Genomic DNA, 25,070 nt, shown 5'->3' on the forward strand with positions numbered 1-25,070 from the left:
TATACATACACAATGGAATACTATTTCACCATTAAAAAAATTTCCCTCATTCACAGCAACACTGATGAGCTTGGAGGACATTGTTACGTGAAACTAGCCAGGCACAGAAAGATAAATACTGCATGTTCTCACTCATATGCAGAAACCAAAAAGGCTGATCTTATAAGTAGAGAGCAGAACAGACGTAGGGAAGAGTAGGCAGGAGGGGACAGCCAACAGTTGATTAATGAATATAGAAGTACAGCTGGATAGGAAGAGTGTTCTATAGCACTACAGGAAGACTATAATTAACAACAATTTATTGTATATCTTAAAATAGCTGGAAGAGCAGATTTCGAATGTTCCCATCACAAAGAAATGATAAATGTTTGAGGTGACAAATATGCTAGATACCCTGATCTGATGATCATTATACATTGTCTCTACATGTAATATCACACTGTACTCCATAAATATGTACAATTACTCTATCAATTAAAAACAATAAAAGCAGAAAAACAAAAAATGAAGGTTGTATGTACAGTATCTGTTGCTTGTGCTTACTTTCTTGCTTTTGGCAAATATACTGCTCTATTTTTCTCTAGAAATAAATCAATACTCCTAGATAATGTATTTACCTTTCTCCCCACCCCTCTCTGCTAGAGCACCATCGCTACCAGCAATTTGATCCTTGGAATGTTTTTACTTCCAAATTACAAACTCTTGATGCTACTATCATTAAAATTTGCCTACCTAATAATACTGCATCTCACAAACACATTATCATCATCACTCTCAACAACAGGAGTCATTGGTCACAACTGTCATACATTCTGTAGCTTCACCTATATTTGTTCTTAAATGAATTTTTAAAATTACAACTTACTCAAAAGACAAAAGAGTAAAACCAACATTAATTCAGTATCTTCATCCAACATATACCTATATTTGAATTTCCCCTATTGTCACAAAAATGTCCTTTATAACTGTTTTCCTCCAGTCCAGGTGCAAACCAGGATTCAGATTCACACACTACATCTGATTGCTATGTCTCTTTGGCCTCATCCAATCTATAACAATTCCATTTACCTCTCTTTGTTCTTCAAGACACTGAATACTTTGATGAGTCTAGGCCAGTTGTCTAGCAGTGTCCCAGGAGTATTGTCTTATGACTAAATTCAAATCAAATATTTCCAGCATTAAAAACAGAGGTGATTTGTGTAACTCCTACTGCACCACCTTAGGAGGCACATACAATGTCAGATTCTCTGACATAATATGCCAATGAAAAGTCTGATCTTGCATATTATGGTGGTGAGAAATGGTGTCCATTTTAAACACATTTCTCTTTTGTAATAACTGATCTATGGGGTAAAACATTAGGACTCTGTAAGTATACTGCTCTTGAAAACATTTTACTAAATGTAAATGTCCAATGGAAAACATAGGATCCTTGCCTTAATCAGTAATTATATTGGGGATGTCAAATGGTGAGTGTTCTGCTTCTACATTAGGTGGCATTCTTCTAAGAGACTATTATGTATTATAACAACAGGTATAACTAGCAACTAGATGTTGGTTCCTAAGTACCATTCTTCATTAAAATGAACCAGGAATCCTTGGAAAATGTCTGCTCATATTCAATGCAGAAAAGGACGAGGTAAGCCAGAAATGTCTTGTATCTGAAAACCAAAGACTGATAAAAGATCTCTAAAGTGACCATGTGAAGGAGTTTCCACTGGCCAAATCCGGGACAATTTGAATTTCAAAGACAGTAATGAATTATAACAACTGAATAAAAAAAGGAGCTGGCCAGGCGCAGTGGCTCAGGCCTGTAATTCCAGCATTCTGGAAGGCCGACGTAGGCGGACTGCTTGAGCCCAGGAGTTAAATGCCAGCCTGGGCAACATGGTGAGACTCATCTCAAAAAAAATACAAAAAACTTAGCCAGGCATGGTGGCACTTGCCTATAGTCCAAGCTACTCAGGAGGCTTAGGCATGAGGATCACTTGAGCCTGGGAGGCAGAGGCTGCAGTGAGCCGAGATTGTGTCACTGCACTCCAGCTTGGGTGACAGAGTGAGACCCCCTCTCTCAAAAAAAAAAAAAAAAAAAAAAAAACGACAACAGCAGCCAGGAGACCACAGCAATATCAGAGAGAGACGGTAAAGATGCACATGAACACAAATTAAGCAAAACTGTTTACATCTTTTAAATCTAGGTAAAGAATATGATGGCATTCTTTGTACTACATTTTCAACTTATCTATAGGTATAGATTATTTTCAAAGTAAAAAGTAATAAAAATTTTAAGGTGAAAAAACCCACTGGAATGCAGTTTGAGAGAGCATTTTTAGTGTTACAATGACACTCTATACTCATCTACTATACACTATACTGAGTATACTGCCATTATAACACTACGATAGAATATGTAACTTTAAAACATCAGGAAAAAAATTCATTTGTCCAATGGAAAACACGTAAAGTACAAGAAGAAGACATTAGGCAATAGATGGCAGAACCGAGTCAGAAAATAACAATAATTACAAAAAATGTAATAAACAAAACTCACCATTTAAGAGAGTCGAATGCTCCTATTGTATCAAAAAACATATGCTGTCTACAAGAAACATTTAAATTTTTTTTTTTTTTAATGAGACAGGGTCTCACTCTGTCGTCCAGGCTGGAGTGAAGTAGCATGATCTCAGCTCACTGCAGCCTCAACCTCCTGAGCTCACGTCATCCTCCCAACTCAGCCTCCCAAGAAGCTGGGACCACAGGTGGGCACCACCATGCCCGGCTAATGTTTTGTAGAGATAGGGTTTTGTCATGTTGCCCAGGCTGGTCTCGAACTCCTGGGCTCAAGTGATCCACCTGCCCCGGCCTCCCAAAGTGCTGGGATTACAGGCAAGAGCCACTACTCTCAGCCCCAAGAAACGCATTTAAAAAGAGCAAAAATAAAATAGAAAACCACATACCTAAAACAAATATAAACAAAAAGAAAGCTAAAATTAACAGTAAGTAGTATACAGTCATAAAAAGAATAGAACAAGAGATACACATGTAAAAATACTGCCTCAAAATATATCAAGCAAAAACAAATGAACAGCAAGTAGAAATACATAAATCATCAGTTAAATATTTTAATACATCTCTCTCAGAAAAAGATACACCAAGCTGATAATGTAAGGAGATATCTAAGATCTGAACAAATACAATTAAGAGCTATTAGATATGAAATGTTTCTAAAATAAGGCACATTCAGGGACTGATGTCATACAAACTACTTTCCAACTGTAATGCAACAGATTGAAAATCCACAACAAAAAGATAGCTCAAAATATCCTATATTAATAACCCTTGTGTTAAAAAGGAAACAAAGGTAATTATGAAATATACAGATCTGAACATTAATTAAAATAGTACCCATCAAAACTTATGGAAAAGTTACAGCAGTTCTTGGAGGGACAGCGTTAATCAGGAAACAAGAAAAGTTAAAATAAACGAGCTGGTATTACTTCACACCCACTACACTAAAATGAAAAAGAATCACAACAAAATGTCAGGGAGGATGCAGAACAATCAAAGTTCTTATACAGGTACAAACACTTTGGAAATCTGGCAGTTTCTTATCAAGCAAAATATACATCTATCCAGCTAAGTACCTTCCCAAGAGAAATGAAAACATGTTACCATTTGTACCAAAATGTTTATTGTAACCTTACTCATAACAGGCAAGATGAAAACATCCAAATACCACTCTACTAAATGCATAACTGTGGTATATCCATACAGTGGAATTCTATTCAGCAACAAAAAGAATTAACTACTAAAACAGCAACAACCTGGATAAATCTCAAAAATACTATGTTAAATAAAGGATGCCAGATACAAAAGAATACTGCATACTTTCATTTATTGTATATGGAATCCAAGTACAGGCAGAACTAATCTGTAGTGACAGAAATTAGATAAGGGTTGGGGGAAAGGGTTTGACAAGAGGGAATTGACTGGAAAGGGGCAGAAGAAAACTCTCTGGAGGGATGGAAGTGTTCTATATTTTGTTTTGTGTGGTATTTACACGAAACAATTTCCAAATCTAAGAGGGGGGAATACGCAAATGGTTATAATACCTTTATTCCTAATTATCAAAACACTGGAAACAACACAAATGTTCCTCATCTAGAAAATGGACTAAAAAGGCCAGGCGTGGTGGCTCATGCCTGTAATGCCAGCACTTTGGGAAGCCAAGGCAGGCGGATTACTTGAGGTCAGGAGTTGAGACCAGCCTGACCAACAGGGTGAAACCCCTTCTCTACTAAAAATACAAAAATTAGCTGGGTATGGTGGCACATGCCTGTAATCCCAGCTACTCGGGAGGCTGAGGCAGAAGAATCGCTTGAACCTGGGAAGTGGAGGTTGCAGTGAGCCAAGATTGTGCCACTGCACTCCTGTTGGGTGACAGAGCAAGACTCTGTCTCAAAAAATAAATAAACAGAAAATGGACTAAAAACAAGTGGTTATCTTCATATAGCAGAATACTATTTAGCATTCAAAAGGGTCAAACATCCAACAACATGGATCAATCTCAAATGAATGTATTATGCTAAGTTAAAAGAAGCCGGACTCAAAAAGGTACATATTGCAATATGTATCCATTTATATAGCATTTCTTAAAAACCTAAACCAAAAGAACAGAAAACATATCAGTGGTTGCCAGAGGCAACCTAGAGGAGTTGACTACAAAGGGGTATGGGGAAAATCTTTTGGCAAAATAAACTATTTAATACCTTAATTGTGATGGTGGTTACACAATTATATACATCTATCAAATCTTACAACAGAACTATATAGTAAAAAAGGGTAATTTTACTAACTGATAATTATACCTTAATAAAAACCATGGGGAGAAAGTCCCATAACCGAACACATAAGAGCTACAAATTTTACTGTATGTTAATTATTTCTATATACAAGTAAATAAACTAAACATTCAACTCAATAGCTGGAAGAAGAGCCACAGAAGCAAATCCAAAATAACAAGTAAATTATGAAGGCTGAAATCACTGGGGAAAAGGGAGAAGAAAATAACAGTGAAAAAAATTAAAACAAAAATTTGTTTATTTGAAATATTCATTAAACAAAGCTTTGGCAAGATGAACAGAAAAAGGGAATATGAAGAAAGAAAATAACAAATGAGGTTTTTAAAGTATTGTAACTATATACTAATAAGTTTAAAAGTTTACACGAAATGAATTAATGAACTAAATATTAAAGAAATTAAAATCACAGTAAAAGATCTCTCCGGCTGAGCACAGTGGCTCACACCTGTAATTCCAGCACTTTGGGAGGCCAAGACAGGTGGATCACTTGAGTCAAGAGTTTGAGACCAGTCTGGGTACATGGTAAAACCTGGTCTCCACAAAAAAAGTCCAGCAACAACAAAAAACTAGCTGAATGTCGTGGTGCAAGCACCTACAGTCCCAGCTACTTGGGAGGCTGAGATAGAGGGACTGCTTGAGCCTGGGAGGCACAGGCTGCAGTGAGCTGAGATCACACCCCTGCACTCCAGCCTGGGCGACAAAGTGAGACCCTGCATTCCATAAAAAAAAAAAAAAAAAAAAAAGGCACCATTCTAAACAAGCTCCAGGCCAAGACAGTTTTACATGTCTACTCATATACTCATGAACATTTCCTATCATATACAGGATGCTGAAAAAACTACAAATAGTGAAAGGGGCCCAGTTCATTTTGTGAGGCTAATGTGATAGTGAATTATAAAAGATATGGTAGGGTAATGAAAATGTTCTGTATCTTAAGAGGAATGTAGATAACATGAGTGTATATACATTTGTCAAAACTCACTGAACTACATTCTTCCAGTTGGCACATTCATTTCTCTTAAAGCATATATGTAAAAATCCTAAATAATTTATCATGTATTAAATCCAATAAATGGTAGGGTTTTTTTGTTTGTTTGTTTTTGGTTTTCTTTGAGACAGAGTCTTGCTCTGTGGCCCAGGCTGGAGTACAGTGGCGTGATCTTGGCTCACTGCAATCTCCGCCTGCCAAGTTCAAGCAATTCTCCTGCCTCAGCCTCCCAAGTAGCTGGGACTACAGGCAAACACCACCATGCCCAGGTAATTTTTGTATTTTTACTAGAGACAGGGTTTCACCATATTGGCCAGGCTGGTCTCAAACTCCTTACCTCGTGATCCACCCACTTCGGCCTCCCAAAGTGCTGGGATTACAGGTGTGAGCCACCACGCCTGGCCTGATAAATGTTTTTTAAATAGTATATCATATCAAGTAAGGTTTATCCCAGAAATACAAACAAGGTTCAACATTTTAAGAATCTATCAAATTATCGTATTAATAATCCAAAGGAGAAAAATCTGAGTCTTTTAATCAACATTGAAAAAAGACTTTCACAAGTTCAAAACTATTTATAATTTTTAAAACAAACAAAATCTCCTTAACTAACCAGGAATAGAAAGGCTCTTCTTTAATTTGGGCACAGTTATATACTCGAAACCCAGAGCAAACCTTACACTTAATGAAGAAACCTTAGACAATTTCTCTTTTAGAGCAAGAAAAAGACATAGCATTCAAGGGTCATGACCAAGATAAGGAAAAAATATGTATTTAAGATATAAGAGATTAAACTATCATTTTTGGAAGATAATTATTTCCCTTAAATCTACAGAACCAACCATGACAACCAATAAAAGAGAACAACAGCAAGACTGCCAGATACAAGACCAAACTATAAAAATTAAAAGCATCCTAAGCCAGCAAAAATCAACTAGAAAATATAATTTAAAAAGATTAACAACAAACTTTAAAGGATCTAACAGCAGAAAATTCCTAAGAAGTCCATGGGGAGAAGAACTGAATAAACAGGGAGACATTTCATGTACTTAAATAGGATAACCTAATCTTACAAAGATGCTAGTAGTACCTAATCTACAAATTCAATGCATTCAAAATTAAAATTACATTTGAATATTTTAAGGAAAAAGACACAAAAAAAGCTATAATAGAAGAATTCCCAAATGCTATCAAGAATATAGAGATGCTTAAATTTTATGAAGGACTAAAGATCCATAAAGAACAAAGTCAACCCTAGAAAAAGAGTAAACGAGAGATTTTACTCTACCATATAAAAAATACATACCAAAATATGATAGTATTTTTAATGTGATATTGGAGCACAAGAACACAGATCACTGGAACATCAGAGACATTTCAGAGACAAACCTACATACTATATATACATGGCAACCACATACATATACTTGTTTTTTTTGTTTTTTTTTTTTGAGACAGAGTCTCACTCTTGTCACCCAGGCTGGAGTGCAATGGCACAATCTCGGCTCACTGCAACCTCCACCTCCTGGGTTCAAACAATTCTCCTGCCTCAGCCTCCCGAGTAGCTGGGATTACAGGCACCTGCCACCATGCCCAGCTAATTTTTTGTATTTTTTAGTAGAGATGGGGTTCCACCATGTTCACCAGGCTAGTCTTGAACTCCTGATCTCAAGTGATCCACCAGCCTCGGCCTCCCAAAGTGCTGGGATTACAAGCGTGAGCCACCACACCCGGCCCACATATACTTATCATATATATGTAGATCATATATGTGTTAATTATGTAAGTCATATGTATGATAAAGATGGCATCACAAATCAATTTTAAAAAAAGATGATTTAAGAAGCACTGTGGAGAAAACTTGTTCACTAGACGGAGAAAAATAAAACTGGATCACTACCAATATTATATAAAAGGTGAACCCTAGATGGATTAAAGAGCAAGTATGACAGTAAACCTATAATATTAATAACAGAAACTGCAGAATATCTTTATGGCCCAGGGATGGAGAAGCAGTATTTAACAATTAGAATACCATCAAGGTCTATGAGATCAAACTCTAGTTTTTGAATTTCTTTTTTGAGCCATTCTAACTATTTGTAAAGACTGATATTTGAGGACTTTTATTCTTTCTTAGGGATCACCCAAAAAAACAAAAATTATATTTATTGTTAATAGAATAAAACTCATTCCATCTTGCAATTACCAGATGTCAAATGGACCCTTTCATAAATCTAAAATATATTATGGAATCTTACAGATCTTATTTTTCCTATATTTTGAATTTATCACATACTAGGAATTACTTCATCATTACTTATTATTTTCATCAATTATTCCTAACTATACTAAAAAACAAAATACAAAATCAAAGAAAAAAATGAAGAATGATGGTGTATGGTAGGCAGAATAATTTCCCCAATGATACACATGCCCTAAACTCCAGAGCCTGTGACTATGTTACCTTACATGGCCAAAAAAAGGACTTTGCAGAATTGATTAGGGGTAAGGCTTTTGAATTGGGGAGATTATCCCAGATTATTTAGGTTGGTCTAATCTAATCACATGAGTACATAAAAGTAGAGGCCCAACCTTTCCAGACTGTTGTCAGAGGGAGATGTAACTTTGGAAGAATGGTCAAGGAGATGGGCTGTTGCTGGCTTTGAAACTGGAGGAATAGCCAAGCCAAAGGATACAGCAGCCTCTAGAAATTAAAAAAGTGGCCAGGTGCAGTGGCTCACACCTGTATTCCGACACTTTGGGAGGCCGAGGTGGGCAAATCACCTGAGCCCAGGTGTTCAAGACCAGCCTGGGCAACAAGGTGAAACCTCTTCACTACTAGAAATACAAGAATTAGCCAGGCACGGTGGCATGCACCTGTACTGCCAGCTACTGGGGAGGCTAAGGTGGGAGGATCACCTGACCCCAGGAGGCAGAAGGTGCAGTGAGCCGAGATCATGCCACTGCACTCCAGCCTGAGTGACAGAGTGAGACCCTGTCTCAGAGGGGAAAAAAAAGAAGAAGAAGAAAGAAACTAAGAAAGGCAAGGAAACTGATCCTCCCCTTGAGCCTCCAAAAAGGATTACAGTCTTATAAACACCTTGATTTTAGCCCATAAAACTAGTAACAGACTTCTAACCTACAAAACTGTAATAAATTTGTGTTGTTTCAAACTCCTAAGTTTACTTAGTTTGTTACGGAAACAACAGAAAAATACAGATTTAATAACCTAAAAGGATGGTGCAATAGTAAAATCACCTTTCAGTTTTCTTCTTGCCTTCCATTATCCTTCAAGTACTGCATCATCTTTCATCTTGCTTCATCTTTTAAGACTTTTTTTTTTTGAACCTGAGTTTCACTCTTGTTGCCCAGGCTGGAGTGCAATGGTGCAATCTCGGCTCACCGCAACCTCTGTCTCCCAGGTTCAAGCAATTCTCCTGCCTCAGCCTCCCGAGTAGCTAGGATTACAGGCATGCACCACCACGCCTGGCTAATTTTTTTTTGTATTTTTAGTAGAGACAGGGTTTCTCCATGTTGAGGCCGGTCTTCAACTCCTGACCTCAGGTGACCCGCCCACCTCGGCCTCCCAAAGTGCTGGGATTACAGGCGTGAGCCACTGCGCCCGGCCTTTTAAGAATCTTTTTGAAAGACTAGAATACCATCTTTGTAGTCTAATGTTAGCTTTCACTGACTCCACCTAAGAATTCAAAAATTTTCATTTTCCACCCACGATGGCCAAGAGAAGAAAATGACAGAGGAATACATCTTACAATTATTAGATGAATCAGAAAATATAAACACCAACAGTAGCATGTCTAGACTCTGAAGCTGATGGTGGTGATAACTATTTGTAAAATCTCACATAATCAGGTAACATAATGCTAGACGAATTTTCTCAAATTCAACAATCAATGAATTGAACAATATATTTCTAAGGAAAAAAGAAAACACAGTAAGGACTGCATTATATAATATTCTGCAACCATATTCTGGACCTCATTATGCTCAAAGGACACATCACAGTATTCTTTCATCTTTTATGTTTGTGAGCCAAAATTTACTTGATACAAAGAGATGTACAATGTAATTCTTATTAAAATATCTAATAAAGTTGTTTTTCATAATACTTTCATTCCTGTGTCTATAAATTAGTAGTAAAATAACTTATAAATATAAAAATACAAGAAGGTCTATTTGACCCAAATGGTTAATGGTGATGCTTATTTTTGTTAAATACCAAGAGTTAGTCAAAACTTTGGAGATACAAACCGTAAGGCAAAAAATTGGTGAGACTGATTACAACAAATTTAGAGAGTTCAATGTGCTATGAATTCACACAACTCCAGTTCAACAGAGACCATGAACAAAGTAAGAGACATATGACAAAGTGGGAGAAATTACTTACGATGTATGAAGTCAACAAGAAATCAACATGTAGAATATACATGGAACATGGGAAAATCGGTTCAAAAAAGAAAGTAATACTAATATAAAAACAGACAAAGAATTAAAATAATTTCTAAGACTCCCAATAAGCTAACAGGCATACAAAGAAATGCCCAAAATAGGCCAAGCGTGGTGGCTCACGCCTGTAATCTCAGCACTTTGGGAGGCCGAGGTGGGTGGATCACCTGCAGTCAGGAGTTCAAGACCAGCCTGGCCAGCATGGTGAAACTCCCGTCTCTACTAAAAATACAAAAATTAGCCAGGCGTGGTGGTACGCACCTGTAATCCCAGCTACTTGGGAGGCTGAGGCAGGAGAATCGCTTGAACCTGGGAGGCGGAGGTTGCAGTGAGCCAAGATTGTGCCACTGCACTCCAGCCTGGGTGACAAAGTGAGACTCCCTCAAAAAAAAAAAAAAAGAAGAAATGCTCAAAATAATTGATGGTACAAGTAAAACAAGAAGATATTTTATACTTAAATGAGGAATGTGGATGGTGTCAAGTGTTTCTGCGACATGGAAATACAGAAATACTCATGCACTCTGCTGAAAATGCAGATTAGTACAACTGTTCTGAATAGCAACCTTGTATTTATCCAATTTCAGTCTATACATACTCTATGATCTAGCAACTGTGCTCTTGGGAATACATCCTAAATAAACGGTCACAAAGGTCTATAAGAGCCCAGGTACATGAAAACTCATCACAGTTTGAGGTAGACAATCTGGGTCTATCACTGAAAGGCTGAACACAGCAATACCTAACCTTTTTGGCACCCAGGATCAGTTTCATGGAAGACAATTTTTCCATGAAAAAAGAGGGAAGGTGGAGGTGGGGTGGGGAATGGTTTAGAGATGAAACTGTTCCACCTCATATCAGGCATTAGATTCTCATAAGGAGTGCACAACCTGGATCCCTCACAAGTGCACAGTTCACAATAGAGTTCATGCTCCTATGAGAATCTAACGCTGCCGAATCTAACAGGTGGAGCTCAGGCAGTAATGCTCACTCTCCTGCCGCTCACCTCCTGCTGTGCGGCCAGGTTACTAACAGGACTGGTACTGGTCCTTGGCCCAGGGGTTGAGGACTCCTGGCCTAAAAGATATACACTATTAAAGTTTTATGCAGCAGTTAGAAACAGTGGATTAGATGTACAGATAGGACCACGGATAATAAGGGCAGGCAGGATAAGAAAGTACATAGTGGGAGACAGGCAGTACAATCTACCAAACTCCTTTTTATCCCTGAAACATATTATGCTGTATTATAACGCCCCTGAAATATGGTATACTACATTAAAAACGCATTTATGAACACTGATCTTATTCTACACATTATAAAAGTTACATTTGCTGTTAAGCACATATTTAGGAATCCTTTACATACTATTTTAGATCATTTAATAGAAAGAAAGACTGTCAAATAAAGACGAGAATTTTGCTCACTTTAGCTCCAACACTGCAACTGCCCGTACTTCCAGTGCTCCCACTTGCAACTCCAGTAAATCTAGCTTCCAATAACTCTTGCCTTCTTGGATCCAGACTATGAAGCTCATCCATTGCACCTATTAAGAAAAAAAAATATATATGTACACATATATATGTATGTGTGTATACTTTATACTTACACAAATATATATGTGATTAGTTAAGATGTTAAAAATTTAGGAATGAATGCTACAAGCAGACAAAATTGAGAGACTTTATTTTTAAATGTACACATCAACTTATCAAAACATTCTACAATGGATTTCCAACACTTTTGGCTGCAACTCACAGAAAGAAATATATTTTCCATCTAATTTAGTACACAGTTACAAACATTCATATATTTAAAAATTTCACAGAATACCAAATCTTACTGCAATGCAGTAGTAAGAGTCCTGTACAACATCTATTTTCTAGCCTATTCTAGTCCACTTATAAAAGGGTGAGGTGACACGAGTAAATAGCAATTAAATTGATTTCATAAACCAACAATGGACCATGGGTCCATAGTTTAAAAAATACTACTCTCCTAATGTAATCTCCCTATTCTAAGCATACCCAGAATTGTAACTATGCGACATTACCACTTAATTATTTTATGTATATCTTATATAACTAACTACATTTTAAATATAAAGAACTGTTTTATTATTGTCACAATCCTTAAGATTTTTTGTACGGTTGATAGTTTCCAACAGGTAAATGAAACACAGACACGTTTACCATACACACAGATGACTGAAGTAACACTATTATTAAACCACCTTGAAAATTAAGGGGAAAAATTTAACACCCTGATGTTATTGTTATTATGTAGACTAAAGCACTCCAAAGTCTAGATGAAGTTCAAACAAATTCTTAAAAATTACTTTATCTATGTCTGCTAATTCTCTTCTAACAAAAACCCCAGAAGTGACATAAATGAATGGCTCTCAAAGGGAGCAGGTAAGGATATTACGAGAATCCAGAATGACTTGGGGAACATTTTTGAACTATACTAGCTCCTTCCACACATCCTGACATTCCTCTCCTAAAGGTTAACAACTACTCCTATAGATCTTATCTTTTGAAATTCCTTGTCTTACTTTTTATCCTCACCTGGACAGAGGACTAGATGGATGCTGGCCACTCTTTCATGCTTATTTGGATCCCTGTACCTGAAAATACACCTTCCTCTGTCTACTTCTTCTAGCTCAAAAAAAGAGGTAAATCCCTCTAAAAAGCTAAAGCCTTTTAACACTTGCTTTTGACCTCATTCCTTCTTGACATCCAAGAAATCTTGTATTCACAAGTACCCTACCTCTCTGGCATCTACTCACTCCTTGTCTCCTTCTGCCCTCACTTATGTCTTTTTAGAAGTCTACCTTAGCTTCAATTTTACTGTACTATCATTTAATTCTTCCCTTAAACTGGTTTATAACCATATCGTCCTTAGTATCATCAATGCTTCATTTTTTCTCTTCCTGCTATTACATCAGAAACTGTGTATTATTCCTTTATTGAGAGGAAAAACCAAAGCAAAAACATCAACAGTTCTAGTTTTCATAATTCAGCTACACCTGTTCCCCCCACCACCTTCTTGTTCTCTCTTAACTGCAAATATTCCCCACGGCCTTCTGTTTTCTTTTCAGATCTCCTTTGGCTTCAAACATGATTCTCAAATCAAACACCTATTATATGCCAGGTCTGCAAAGTCTTAAGCTTGGCACTGAAACTTACAATCTATTGAAGTTTTGCTTTATAAAAAACTATCAATCCGCCGGGCGCGGTGGCTCACGCCTGTAATCCCAGCACTTTGGGAGGCCAAGGCGGGCAGATCACGAGGTCAGGAGATCGAGACCATCCTGGCTAACACGGTGAAACCCCGTCTCTACTAAAAATACAAAAAATTAGCCGGGCATGGTGGCGGGCGTCCGTAGTCCCAGCTACTCCGGGCTGAGGCAGGAGAATGGCGTGAACCCGGGAGGCGGAGCTTGCAGTGAGCCAAGATCACGCCACTGCACTCCAGCCTGGGTGACAGAGCAAGACTCCGTCTCAAAAAAAAAAAAAAAAAAAAAAAAAAACTATCAATCCTTCCCTGGCACAGGACTATTTTGAAAACATTAAATCACATTTTAAAAATAAGAATATGATACTGGCATAAAGACAGACATATATATAGAGCAATGGGATAAAACAGGGAGACCAGAAAATAAACCCTCACGTGAAATGATTTTCAGTAAGAACACCAACACCATTCAGTGAAGAAAGATCAGTCTTTTCAACAAATGGTGCAGGGAAAACTGGATATCCACATGCAAATAAATTGAGCTGGATTCTTACTTTAACCATATAAAAAAAATTAACTCAAAATGGATCAAATGCATGAATATAAGACCTAAAACTTTCTAACTCTTAGAAGAAAACATATGGATAAAGCTTCGTGGCACTGAATTTAGCAATGGTTTCTTTGATCTAACACCAAAAGCACAGGCAACTAAAGAAAAAATAGGGCCAGGTACAGTGGCTCATGCCTGAAATCCCAGCACTTTGGGAGGCCAAGGCCAGCAGATCACTTGAGGTCAGCAGTTCGAGACTAGCCTGGCCAACATCTCTACTAAACGTCTCTACAAAAAATACAAAAAAATTAGCCAAGCATGGTGGTGTGTGCCTGTAATCTCAGCTACTCAGGAGGCTGAGGCAAGAGAATCACTTGAACCCAGGAGGCAAAGGCTGCAGTGAACCAAGGTCGTACCACTGCACTCCAGCCTGGATGACGGAGTGGGACTCCGTCAGAAAAAAAAAAGGAAGGAAGGAAAATAGGTAAGTTGGACTTCATCAAAATTAAAAACTTTTGTGCCTAAAAGGACACAATCAACAGAGTGAGATGGCAACCCACAGAATGGAAAAAATATCTGAAAATTATATATCTGATAAAGGACTGATATCCAGAATATATAAAGAACTTCTACAACTCAATAACAAAAACAAAACAATTAAAAAATGGGCAAAAGACTGGAATAGAAATTTTTCCAAAGAAGATATGCAAATGACCAATAAGCACATGAAAATATGCTCAACATTAATCATGAGGGAAATGCAAATCAAAATCACAGTGAGATACCACTTCATACCCACTAGGATGGCTGTTATCAAAAACTAAAACCCCAAATATACAAGTGCTAGTGAGGATGTGGAGAAATTGGAACCCTTGTGCATTGCTGGTGGGAACATAAAATGGTGCGGCCGCTGTGCAAAACAGTATAGCGGTTCCTCAAAAAATTAAACACTGAATTACCATATGATCCAGTAATTTCACTTCTGAGTATATAACCAATACAAGCGAAAGCAATGGCTCAAACAGGTATTTGTACAAACACATTTACAGCAGCATTATTCACATTAGCCTAAAGGTAGAAGCAATCCAAGTGGCTATCAACAGATGAATGGATAAACAAAATGTGGTATCTACATACAATGGAATATTATTCAGCCTGAAAAATGAAGAAAATATGGGTGCACGCTACAACACGGAGAACTCTGAAGACACTAAGCTAAGTAAAATAAGCCAGTCACAAAAGGTGGTTGCCAGGGGTTGGGGGTGTGGTAGAATGGGAAGTTAGTATTTAATGGGTACAGAGTTTCAGCTGAGGAAGACGGAAAATTTCTACAGATGAATAGCGGTGATGGTAGCACAATATGAATGTACTTAATACCACTGAACTTTACACTTAAAAATAGTTAACATGGTAAATTTTATATTTTGCCACAATTAAAAAAAAAAATTAGGTGTGGTGGCGCCTGCCTATAATCCCAGCACTTTGGGAGGCCAAGGCAAAGAGAATCACTTGAGTCCAGGAGTTCAAGATCAGCCTGAGCAACATGGCAAAACCCTGTCTCTACAAAAAATACAAAAATTAGCTGGGTGTGGCAGTGAGCATCTGTAGTTCCAGCTACTAAGGAGCTGAGGTGGGAGGACTGCTTGAGTCCAGGACGTCGAGGCTGCAGTGAGCCAAGATTGCACCACTGCACTCCAGGCTGGGTGACACAGCGAAAACCTGTCTCAAATAATACTCACAAGTTCTTAATTCAATAAATTGGACTTCATCAAAAATTTAAAATGGTGCTAGTTCAAAAGAACATGGTTACAAAATGAAAAGGCAAACAACAGATTGGAAGAAAACATTTATAAAGCATATATGTGCTATATACTAAGCCTACTCTTTGACTTGGTAACTGGTTGATGGCACACTGAAATTTACCATGGAAGATGAGGGCATGGGGCCCTGCTTTGACCTAGATCGGTAAATAATAATATATTTTGTTTCCTATTTTCTCAGATATATAGCTTCCTCTAGGACCTCAACCCTCTTCATGAGGTCTTACAGGAAATTATGCACCCAAGAACAAATGGGTTTCTAACCAAAAACTCTTAAAAGCACAATCTCTCCTTAATTCTTAACACCTTCTAATTACTTTTTGTTTGTTTGTTTTTTGAGACACAGTCTTGCTCTGTCGCCAGGCTGGAGTGCAATGGTGCAATCTCGGCTCACTGCAACCTCCACCTCCTGGGTTCAAGTGATTCTCCTGCCTCAGACTCCTGAGTGGCTGGGACTACAGGTGCTCACCACCACGCCCAGCTAATTTTTGTGTTTTTAGTAAAGACGGGGTTTCACCATGTTGGCCAGGATGCACCACGTTGGCCAGGATGGTCTCGATCTCTTGACCTCGTGAATTGCCCACCTCAGCCTCCCAAAGTGCTGGGATTACAGGCGTGAGCCACCGCGCCCGGCCCTAATAAGGTATTTTAAAGGGCAATATACTCAAGAGCCCCTGGTGTAATTCCTGGCACATAACAGGTGCTTAGCAAATGTTAATCCTAAACAGTAGAGCCTTGCCACTCAAACTACAGTGCATGAGCCCAGCAGCAACTGTATCACCAAGATGCTTATAAGAAATGCAAAATCATGGGTTCCTCCACAAACCAACCAAACCAGAATCTGCATCTTAACAAGATCCCCAGTAATTACTATATACATTCATGTTTCAGAAGTACTTCTGTAGAACATGGATCTGTAACTTTTTCTGTAAAGGGCCCAGTCACAAATATTTTAGTCTTTGCTGGCCAATAGGCAAAATCATATAGATACTTACATAACAAGACAGAAACAATTTTTTTTTTTTTTTGGAGACACTCTGTCACCCAGGCTGGATACAGAAACAATTTCTAAAAACTTTTTATTGACAAAATTCAAGATACAATAATGAGTAGAATATTTTATAATAGGCCAAGTGCAGTGGCTCACGTCTATAATCCCAGCATGTTGGGAGGCTGAGGAGGGCGGATCACTTGAGGTCAGGAGTTCAAGACCAGCCTGGCCAACATGGTGAAACCCCATCTCTACTAAAAATACAAAAATTAGCCAGGCGTGGTGGTGGGTGCCTGTAATCCCAGCTACTTAGGAGGCTGAGGCACAAGAATCACTTGAACCCAGGGGGTAGAGGTTGCAGTGAGCCAAGATCACACCACTTCACTCCAGCCTGGGTGACAAGAGAAGACCCTATATGACAAAATAAATAAATAAATAAATAAATACACACACACACACACACACACACACACACTTTTTTTTAAACAAAAATTTGCTAATGAAAAAAATGAAATTCTTTTTGAGAAGAAGCACCTCACTTAATTGGGGTTTCCTATCATCAAAATCTATTACAAATACTCATCTGTTAAATTTTGTTTTGAGACAGAGTCTTGCTCTGTTGCCCAGCCTGGAGTGCAGCGGCACAATCTCAGCTCACTACAACCTCCGCCTCCCAGGTTCAAGAGATTCTCCCACCTCAGCCTCCCAAGTAGCTGGGATTACAGGCACATGCCACTATGCCTGGCTAATTTTTGTATCTTTTTTTTAGTAGAAACAGGGTTTCACCATGTTGGCCAGGCTGTTTTTGAACTCCCAATCTCAAGTGATCAGCCCACCTGTGCCTCCTAAAGTGCTGGGATTACAGGCACGAGCCACCACGCCTGGCCTCATCTGTTAATATTGATCTGTAGGTTAAACGCAGGGGCTCACGTCTGTAATCACAACACTTTGGGAGGCCAAGACAGGTGGATTGTTTGAGCCCAAGAGTTCAAGACCAGCCTGGGCAACATGGGCAGACCCCGTCTCTACAAAAATTAAAAAAATAAAACCTAAGGTGTGGTGGTATGCACCTATGGTCCCAGCTCTCAGGAGGCTGAGGTAGGAGGAGCGCTTGGGCCCAGGAGGTATAGGCTTGCAGTGAGTCATGACTGTGCCACTGTACTCCAGCCTGGGCACAGAATGAGAGCACTTTTGCTTCAAAACAAACAAACAAAAAAACATTGATCTGTAATGAGACTGTATGTATTTGTCTATGAAAATGTCTTTTAACAGAAACAGATATTGCCAAATATTGATATTAACCCACAAGCATGATTTTAATTGAGCATATTCATTACTGGGAAGGCAGTTATCCATTGGTTCTTCATTTGATATTTGCCTTTCAGTATGTCATCACAGTGCGGATTAATTACTTCCAATTCAAGGTTAGGTAGAAAGTTTCTCCAATGCAAAATTAAACAAATTTTTGAAATATGGAACTTTCTGTGCATTTGTGTCAACTTCTGAAAAATGCTGTGGGAACTACAGTTTGAGACTAGAAAATACGTCCACCCATATTTATGTGGGAATGACGATCTAACTTCTTTGACAGCTTGAGAAATATATAAAGCAGCCTGAAATTATTTGGGATTTGAATATCAGTTGCCATTGAAATGACTTTACCACAGTCTTTCATATATAGGCACTATTTTGCCTTGAAATCTTAGGTTAAATTCATTTTAAAAACATCACCCAATCTTCACAAAAAGCTAATTTCCAAAGCTAATTAGTATTTAATAGCAGTTGAGGGCAGGTCTCTTTGTTAAAAAAAATTTCAATCTCAGCCTTTAGCTCAAACAATTGCGAAAAAATACTTTACCACTTCTAAGCCAGTCAGGATATTCGTCCTCTGTTTCTAACAAAAATTAATGCAGCTGATGCTAGTTAAGTCCAAAAGAGCAAACTGACTTCACAGTTGACAGTACTGATTCAGTAACACACATGTATAGATGGAAATGTTTTCTGCAAAGTATCTGCCGATGAATAACAATGAATAACCATAAACTATGAACTCCTCAGTTTTACAAGCTTTGTAAATTAGTCCAACTGAGCCTTTTTCTGCTCCGTATGTATTCTATCACCACTGCTTGCAGCACATCCTAGCAGATTCCACTTCAGATTGTACTTAGTGTTTTCTCAGCTTTGAAAATATTCTTGCCTGTAGTTCTTCTGCACAGACTATTCAGAGGCCAACTTTTCTGCCACTTCAAACTTGGCACTGACTCCTTGAATAAAGAACAACTGAATTGTATCAATAACATCTGCCGGCTCATCAAGAGCCAAGAAAAACCACTCCAAATCATTTGCCTTGTTTTTTAATTGACTAGTGATGTTGCTTCAAATGTCCCCAACTCTTAAATCAACTGTGCTTGCCAAAAAGCTAATAGCCTAAAACAAGTTTATTTTCTCTGGACATAATTTTTTTGACTGCTTCAATAAAATACAATTTAACTCAACATCAGTAAATGGCTTTCCTTGCTTGGCAAATAAGCCACTTGGAAACTTATTTTGGTGGCAGCCTCATTTTCATTTTTATGAAGAAATCATGCTGTGATGAGATATTCCATTTTTAAGTTTTGTAAGTTTTCTATTGCTTTCCTGAGAGTTAGACATAGTGTAGTATATTAGGCTAGTTACTTTCATGTATATCGTACTCTTCTATTGCAGCTCTAGTGTCACTTCATAATAAGAGCAATGTTTGCTATTAAATTCAATAACAAAATAACCCACATTCCAATGCGCCTTAAAAGCATGTCTTTATTTTTCTCTTCTTTCCTTTTTTTGACATGATGGATATATAGTGGTAATAAATAAATAAATAAAATAAAAAATTGCAATCTGGTCACAGATGTGGCACTCAAAACACTGTCAAGCAATAACGGCAGCACTGAAATTTGTGGTACACCAAACAGTAGCTTGAAGTAATGAGAATGCCATATACCGTTTCTGTCAAAACTCCTCAGCTCTGCCATTATAAAGCAAAAGCAGCTGTGTTCCAATAACTTTATTTATGAATAGAAAATGAAATTCAAATTTCACATGTCACAAAGAATTATTTATTTTTTATTTCAACAGGTTTTGGGGGAACAAGTAGTGATTGGTTACATGAATAAGTTCTTTAACGGTGATTTCTGAGATTTTGGGGCACCCATCACCGAAAGAATTATTCTTTTTTGATGTTTTTAGCCATGTAAAAATAAGTAAGTTTGCTTACTCCTGTTCTAGAAAGCACATTTCAAAGATTTCAATCTTTTATGGACTCAAACTGTCATTTTTGACCCTTAACAAAAAATTCTGTCCTCAAGAGGGAAATTTTCTGGAAAAAAAGTAATTTCACTATAATCCATCAAATTCTTTATTACAATAAATGTTTATAATTTTGAAAAAGAAATGACAAAAGCCACTATAAAGATTGTACCATTCTTAAAGAATAGCCCATTTCAAAACACAACGACCTGTCTTTTAATTATGCTACTCTTCTTACTATCCTGTTTCCCAAAATTTACAAATGTAAATCCAAAACCACATAAAACATATAACAAGGGATGTCACTACCCAAATTAGAGATCAATCACATTCAATACGATGAAGAAAAATTTTAGGGAACATAAAGAACACAATCTGACCCATTAGTTTGTCATGTTTCATTTTAATAAACATGTTTTCTCTCTCTCCCTGTGTCTTTAAACACACACACTCATAAACTCAATACATGTTGGTTACTGTAGAAGTATGGGCTCCCAAGGATCCAAGGGTGATATATTAGAACATATTAATAGTTCCGGTTAGTCAACATAACTTTATATGATAGTTACATCACCTGTATTTATGACAAGGAATCATTTTTTCATTATATAATTTTTTAGTTGCCTTAAGTCTTCATCTTCCTTGACGACAGTCATAATAAAATCAAATGCCTAGAATGTAGGTTTTTAAAAGGTTAATACTGGTTACCAAAAAGACGAAAAAGAGTTTTTTCACTAAGAGCTTTCTAATAGTAGATTCAATTGCTGCTGAGCCATGACCTTAGTTTTAAATTTAAAACTTCCTGAAGTCTAAAAATATTTTAATTCACTCCAGATTTTAACTGCTACTTTTCATATTACACTTGATAAGCTGATTTATACATAAGTTAAAGCTTTTCTTCTATTAATACTTTCCATATTATACTAGATAAGGCAGAGGTTCCTTTTATTAAAAATAAACACTATGACGAAGAAATTATTTCTCCAAGATAAAATATTCCACTTAAATAATTCCTTTTCATTAGTTTTTTAATGCACCCGAAAGTATCGTAAGCAAAAGAATTCAAAAGTCTGGGCTGGGCATGGTGGCTCACGCCTGTAATCCCAGCACTTTGGGAGGCTGAGGTGAGTGGATCACCTGAGGTCAGGAGATCAAGACCAGCCTGCAACATGGTGAAACCCCAATTCTACCAAAAAATACAAAAATTAGCCAGGCGTGGTGGTGCGCACCTGTGATCCCAGCTACTTGGGAGGCTGAGGCATGAGAATCACTTGAAGCCAGGAGGCAGAGGTTGCAGTGAGCTGAGATCATGTCACTGCACTCCAGCATGGGCAACAGAGTGAGACTCCGTCTCAAAAAAAAAAAAAAAGAAAAAGAATTCAAGAAGTCTATATTGTATAACACTGGAATTACTTCTGAATCTTGTCTTGAAACATCCATTTTAACATGGTTAATAAATAGAACATATCTATTTTCATTGACAATTATTTTGTATCATATTTAGCCATAACTTTTGTTGGCTATACTACGTTACATTATTTATTCCACAGTTTGATTCCCTACTTTAAAACCAAATATTCTAATTTTTTGGCAGTTAAATGAACATGTTAGTTAAATGAGCTATCACAAAACCAGCCCAATTTCTTTTTCTAACCCTTCTCTCACATGAATTCAATAAACACATTTCCTACATTTTTTTCTAATGATTTAAGATATTAACATTTAGAACATCAATCCATTTAGAATTATATATAGATATATAATATATCTAATTTTTTCCAAAGGAAAATGTCCCAATTTCTCACTAATTCAACCTTTTCCCACTGATTTAAAATACCTCTCTGGTTATCACATTCCATAAACATCAGTCTGTTTTGTACTTTATTCACTAAATAGTTTCACTAAACTATATGTTTCTGAGTCATATTATCTATCCATCTATCTACATATATAGATATGTATGTATTGCACATACACACATAAACACAGACACACACTTCCCAAAGATTTCACCCAAATGTCTGCCAACAGTAAGTATAGAGTGTCAGCTCCCTGAATCTAGGTCTACATGTTCAATTATATAAGCCTGTGGTAGAGAAGACAGGTCTAATCTAGAATCATTCCAAGTCAGAGTAATGCTTCACCTAATCTTTTTAACATAATTGGTCTTTTTAAACACTTTTGTTGCAACTCTTACAGCAAAGAATTCAAATACTCTGAAACCAAATAATTCATATAAGGAGATATGGCTTGCATCAGAGGTAAAGCATAGGGTTTCTGCTTCTCTCTACTGCCATGACCTTAAAAAATGAAAATAATTTAAATTTCAATTTTATTCTTACTAATAAAAAAATCTCTGACAACTAATTTTTCTTTCATCAAAAACATACGTAGGTCGATAAGTTGTGTAAAGTTTGGTCAAGTTCTTTAATCTCTCTCTATTTTAGCTTCCTTATGTAGAAAATGGAGATAATAAAAGTACATACCTTATAGAGTTGTTAAAGTAATATAAGTTTATATGAATAGTTCTGAACTAAATCTGTCACTTAGAAAGCATTCAATAAATGTGAACATATATGTATGCTAAAATATAAGTGCTCAATAAATATTAGCATATATAATGTAATAAGCCCCCTTCTAGCTTTCTTCCTGGGGTTAGAAGTTCCTGCTAAGTGTAATAGGATGACATATACTTCCATGCCTAATTTCTTTATGCTAATATAGTAGTAACACAACTAACCAAGTTCCTCTTCCTCTAGTCTCAAACTTTTAACAATCTGCTATTTTTAAAATCAATCTCTCATACTGTGTATATACATGTACATGTATATATATATACACACACATACATACAAATGTATATACACATACTCACATATAGATGTATTTTATACTAGACTGCATTTCTATATTAACATATAGTCCTGATTTTAAAAATAGAGAAATTGAGACACTGAAAGGTTAAGTTATACTCCCTTTTGTTACAGTTTATATCCACTCAACTAAGCATCTCTGTCCCAAAAGAAGGGTCCAGAGGAAGAGTATGTGTGTGTATGTGTATGTGTGTGTGCACGTGTCCATGTCAGAGACAGACAAAGACACAGAGAAAAACAGAGCATGTACTTGATCCTGCAGTAAGAAGGAATGTTCTCTAAGAAAACTCCAAAACAGGAATCTGGTAAAACTTGAGCTGGTAACTACCCTCTCCTCACTACCAGAAAGTAAACTGGTATCTTGTCTCTAACCTAAGTACTAAAGACTCTTTTGTGGTTTCATCCCTTCCCCCATTACTAAGTAATAAGTGCTTCTTGAAATAAATACAAAAATATAAAAGTAAAAAGTCCCAATACTTCCTTGTCTCCTAAAATCCCACTCCTGAGAGGTAACCAATTGTTATGAACCTTAAAAAGGACAGTGATGATTTACTGCTCCACAGTACTCCTTCTTGGCCTGTTCTTCTATCCCAATAATACAGGGTGAAAGAAGGGCCACAGAACAGTGTTTCTCAAAGTCCCTTTACAGCAGGTAAGTAAATCCCTGACCAAAAAGGAGGCTGCAAGTACTTTTTGTAAGAAGTCCAAGTTCAATACAATCTACATATTAAAGCACAACTGAAAGCAATGAATGAAAATCAACAAGGGGCCAGGAGTGGTGTCTCACATCTGTAATCCTAGCACTTTGAAGGCCAAGGCAGGCAGGTCCTTTGTGCCCAGGAGTTCGAGACCAGCCTGGGCAACCTGAAGAGACCTCATCTCTACAAAAAAATCTAAAAAATTATCCAGGCATGGTAGTCCACACCTATAGTCCCAGGCTGAGGTGGGAAAATCACTTGAGCCCAGGAGGTAGAGGCCATGGTGGGCTGTGAGATGCCGCCACCGCACTCCAGCCTGGGCTATAGATAGGTTACTAAAAATAACATAACATAACATAACATAACATAACATAACATAACATAACATGGGTAAAATTCTAAATATTCTAAATATTCATACAGTGATTTCAACCTATTATTTCATCAACATCATCTTTACCATATCGTCGTAAGATTCCTAAAATGGATTTCTGTGGACATTTATTGTAATATAGCCAGCTGTAAGGTTAAGAACATGGGCTCTGTGGCCAGACTGCCTGAGTTCAAATCCCAGCTTTGCCATGTAGTGACCTGGTTATTATAAAATCTTGGTAATAACGGCTGGGTACAGTGGATCATGCTTGTAATCCCAGCACTCTGGGAGGCTGAGGCGGGCAGATCACAAGGTCAGGGGTTCAAGACCAGCCTGGCCAACATGGTGAAACCCCATCTCTACTAGAAACACAAAAATTAGCTGGAAATGGTGGGCACATGCCTGTAGTCTCAGCTACTCAGGAGGCTGAGGCAGGAGAATTGCTTGAACCCAGGAGGCAGAGGTTGCAGTGAGCCGAGATCGCACCACTGCACTCTAGTCTGGGCAAGAGAGCAAGACTCCGTCTCGGGGAAAAAAAAAATCTTGGTAATGACTATGTCCATCACAGGGTTGTTCACAGGCAGGACACAGTGTTAATCCATAAGGTGAGTTAAATGAGATAATACATGTAAGGTTTTGGCAGGTTCCTGGACCATACAGCCTAAATGATTTTTACTAAGTCCCAGAAAAATAAGCAACTTGCCCAAAAATGCATGCAAAGTAAATCACGTGAGAAGAGAAAGCAACAGAAGGAACATATTAGCATTCCAATCTACTCACTTACTTTCTGCTCACCTAGCCTAAACCTTCAAATAAGGAACAAAAATAAATAAATTTTATCCACCAGATTTCCAATAAAACAGGCTAGCCTATGTAGGATAGGGCTCCTACCTGCTCTACAAGTCCACGTAGACATGTTGAGTTATCCTGCT

General features: G+C 37.4%; 2 protein-coding genes across 5 annotated transcripts in view; both read right to left on the reverse strand.

Annotated features, from left to right (window-relative positions):
• The window catches only part of TLK1 (tousled like kinase 1), a 172,913-nt gene that overhangs the window by 117,458 nt on the left and 30,385 nt on the right, over window positions 1-25,070 (reverse strand). For all 4 annotated transcript variants that reach the window (XM_055289684.2, XM_063644687.1, XM_055289685.2 and 1 more), the window contains exon 2: window positions 11,739-11,857. In XM_055289684.2, coding sequence (XP_055145659.1) covers window positions 11,739-11,857 — 119 coding nt within the window. The remainder of the gene's footprint in view (window positions 1-11,738; window positions 11,858-25,070) is intronic.
• LOC129488042 (uncharacterized) overlaps window positions 13,872-25,070 on the reverse strand; it is a 33,664-nt gene continuing 22,465 nt past the window's right edge. The window contains 2 exon segments of the mRNA XM_055289715.2: window positions 13,872-17,989; window positions 17,992-20,865. Coding sequence (XP_055145690.1) covers window positions 17,769-17,989; window positions 17,992-18,265 — 495 coding nt within the window. The 5' untranslated portion in view covers window positions 18,266-20,865 and the 3' untranslated portion in view covers window positions 13,872-17,768.

This window comes from Symphalangus syndactylus, chromosome 8 (assembly GCF_028878055.3).
Source record: "Symphalangus syndactylus isolate Jambi chromosome 8, NHGRI_mSymSyn1-v2.1_pri, whole genome shotgun sequence".
Taxonomy (NCBI): domain Eukaryota; kingdom Metazoa; phylum Chordata; class Mammalia; order Primates; family Hylobatidae; genus Symphalangus; species Symphalangus syndactylus.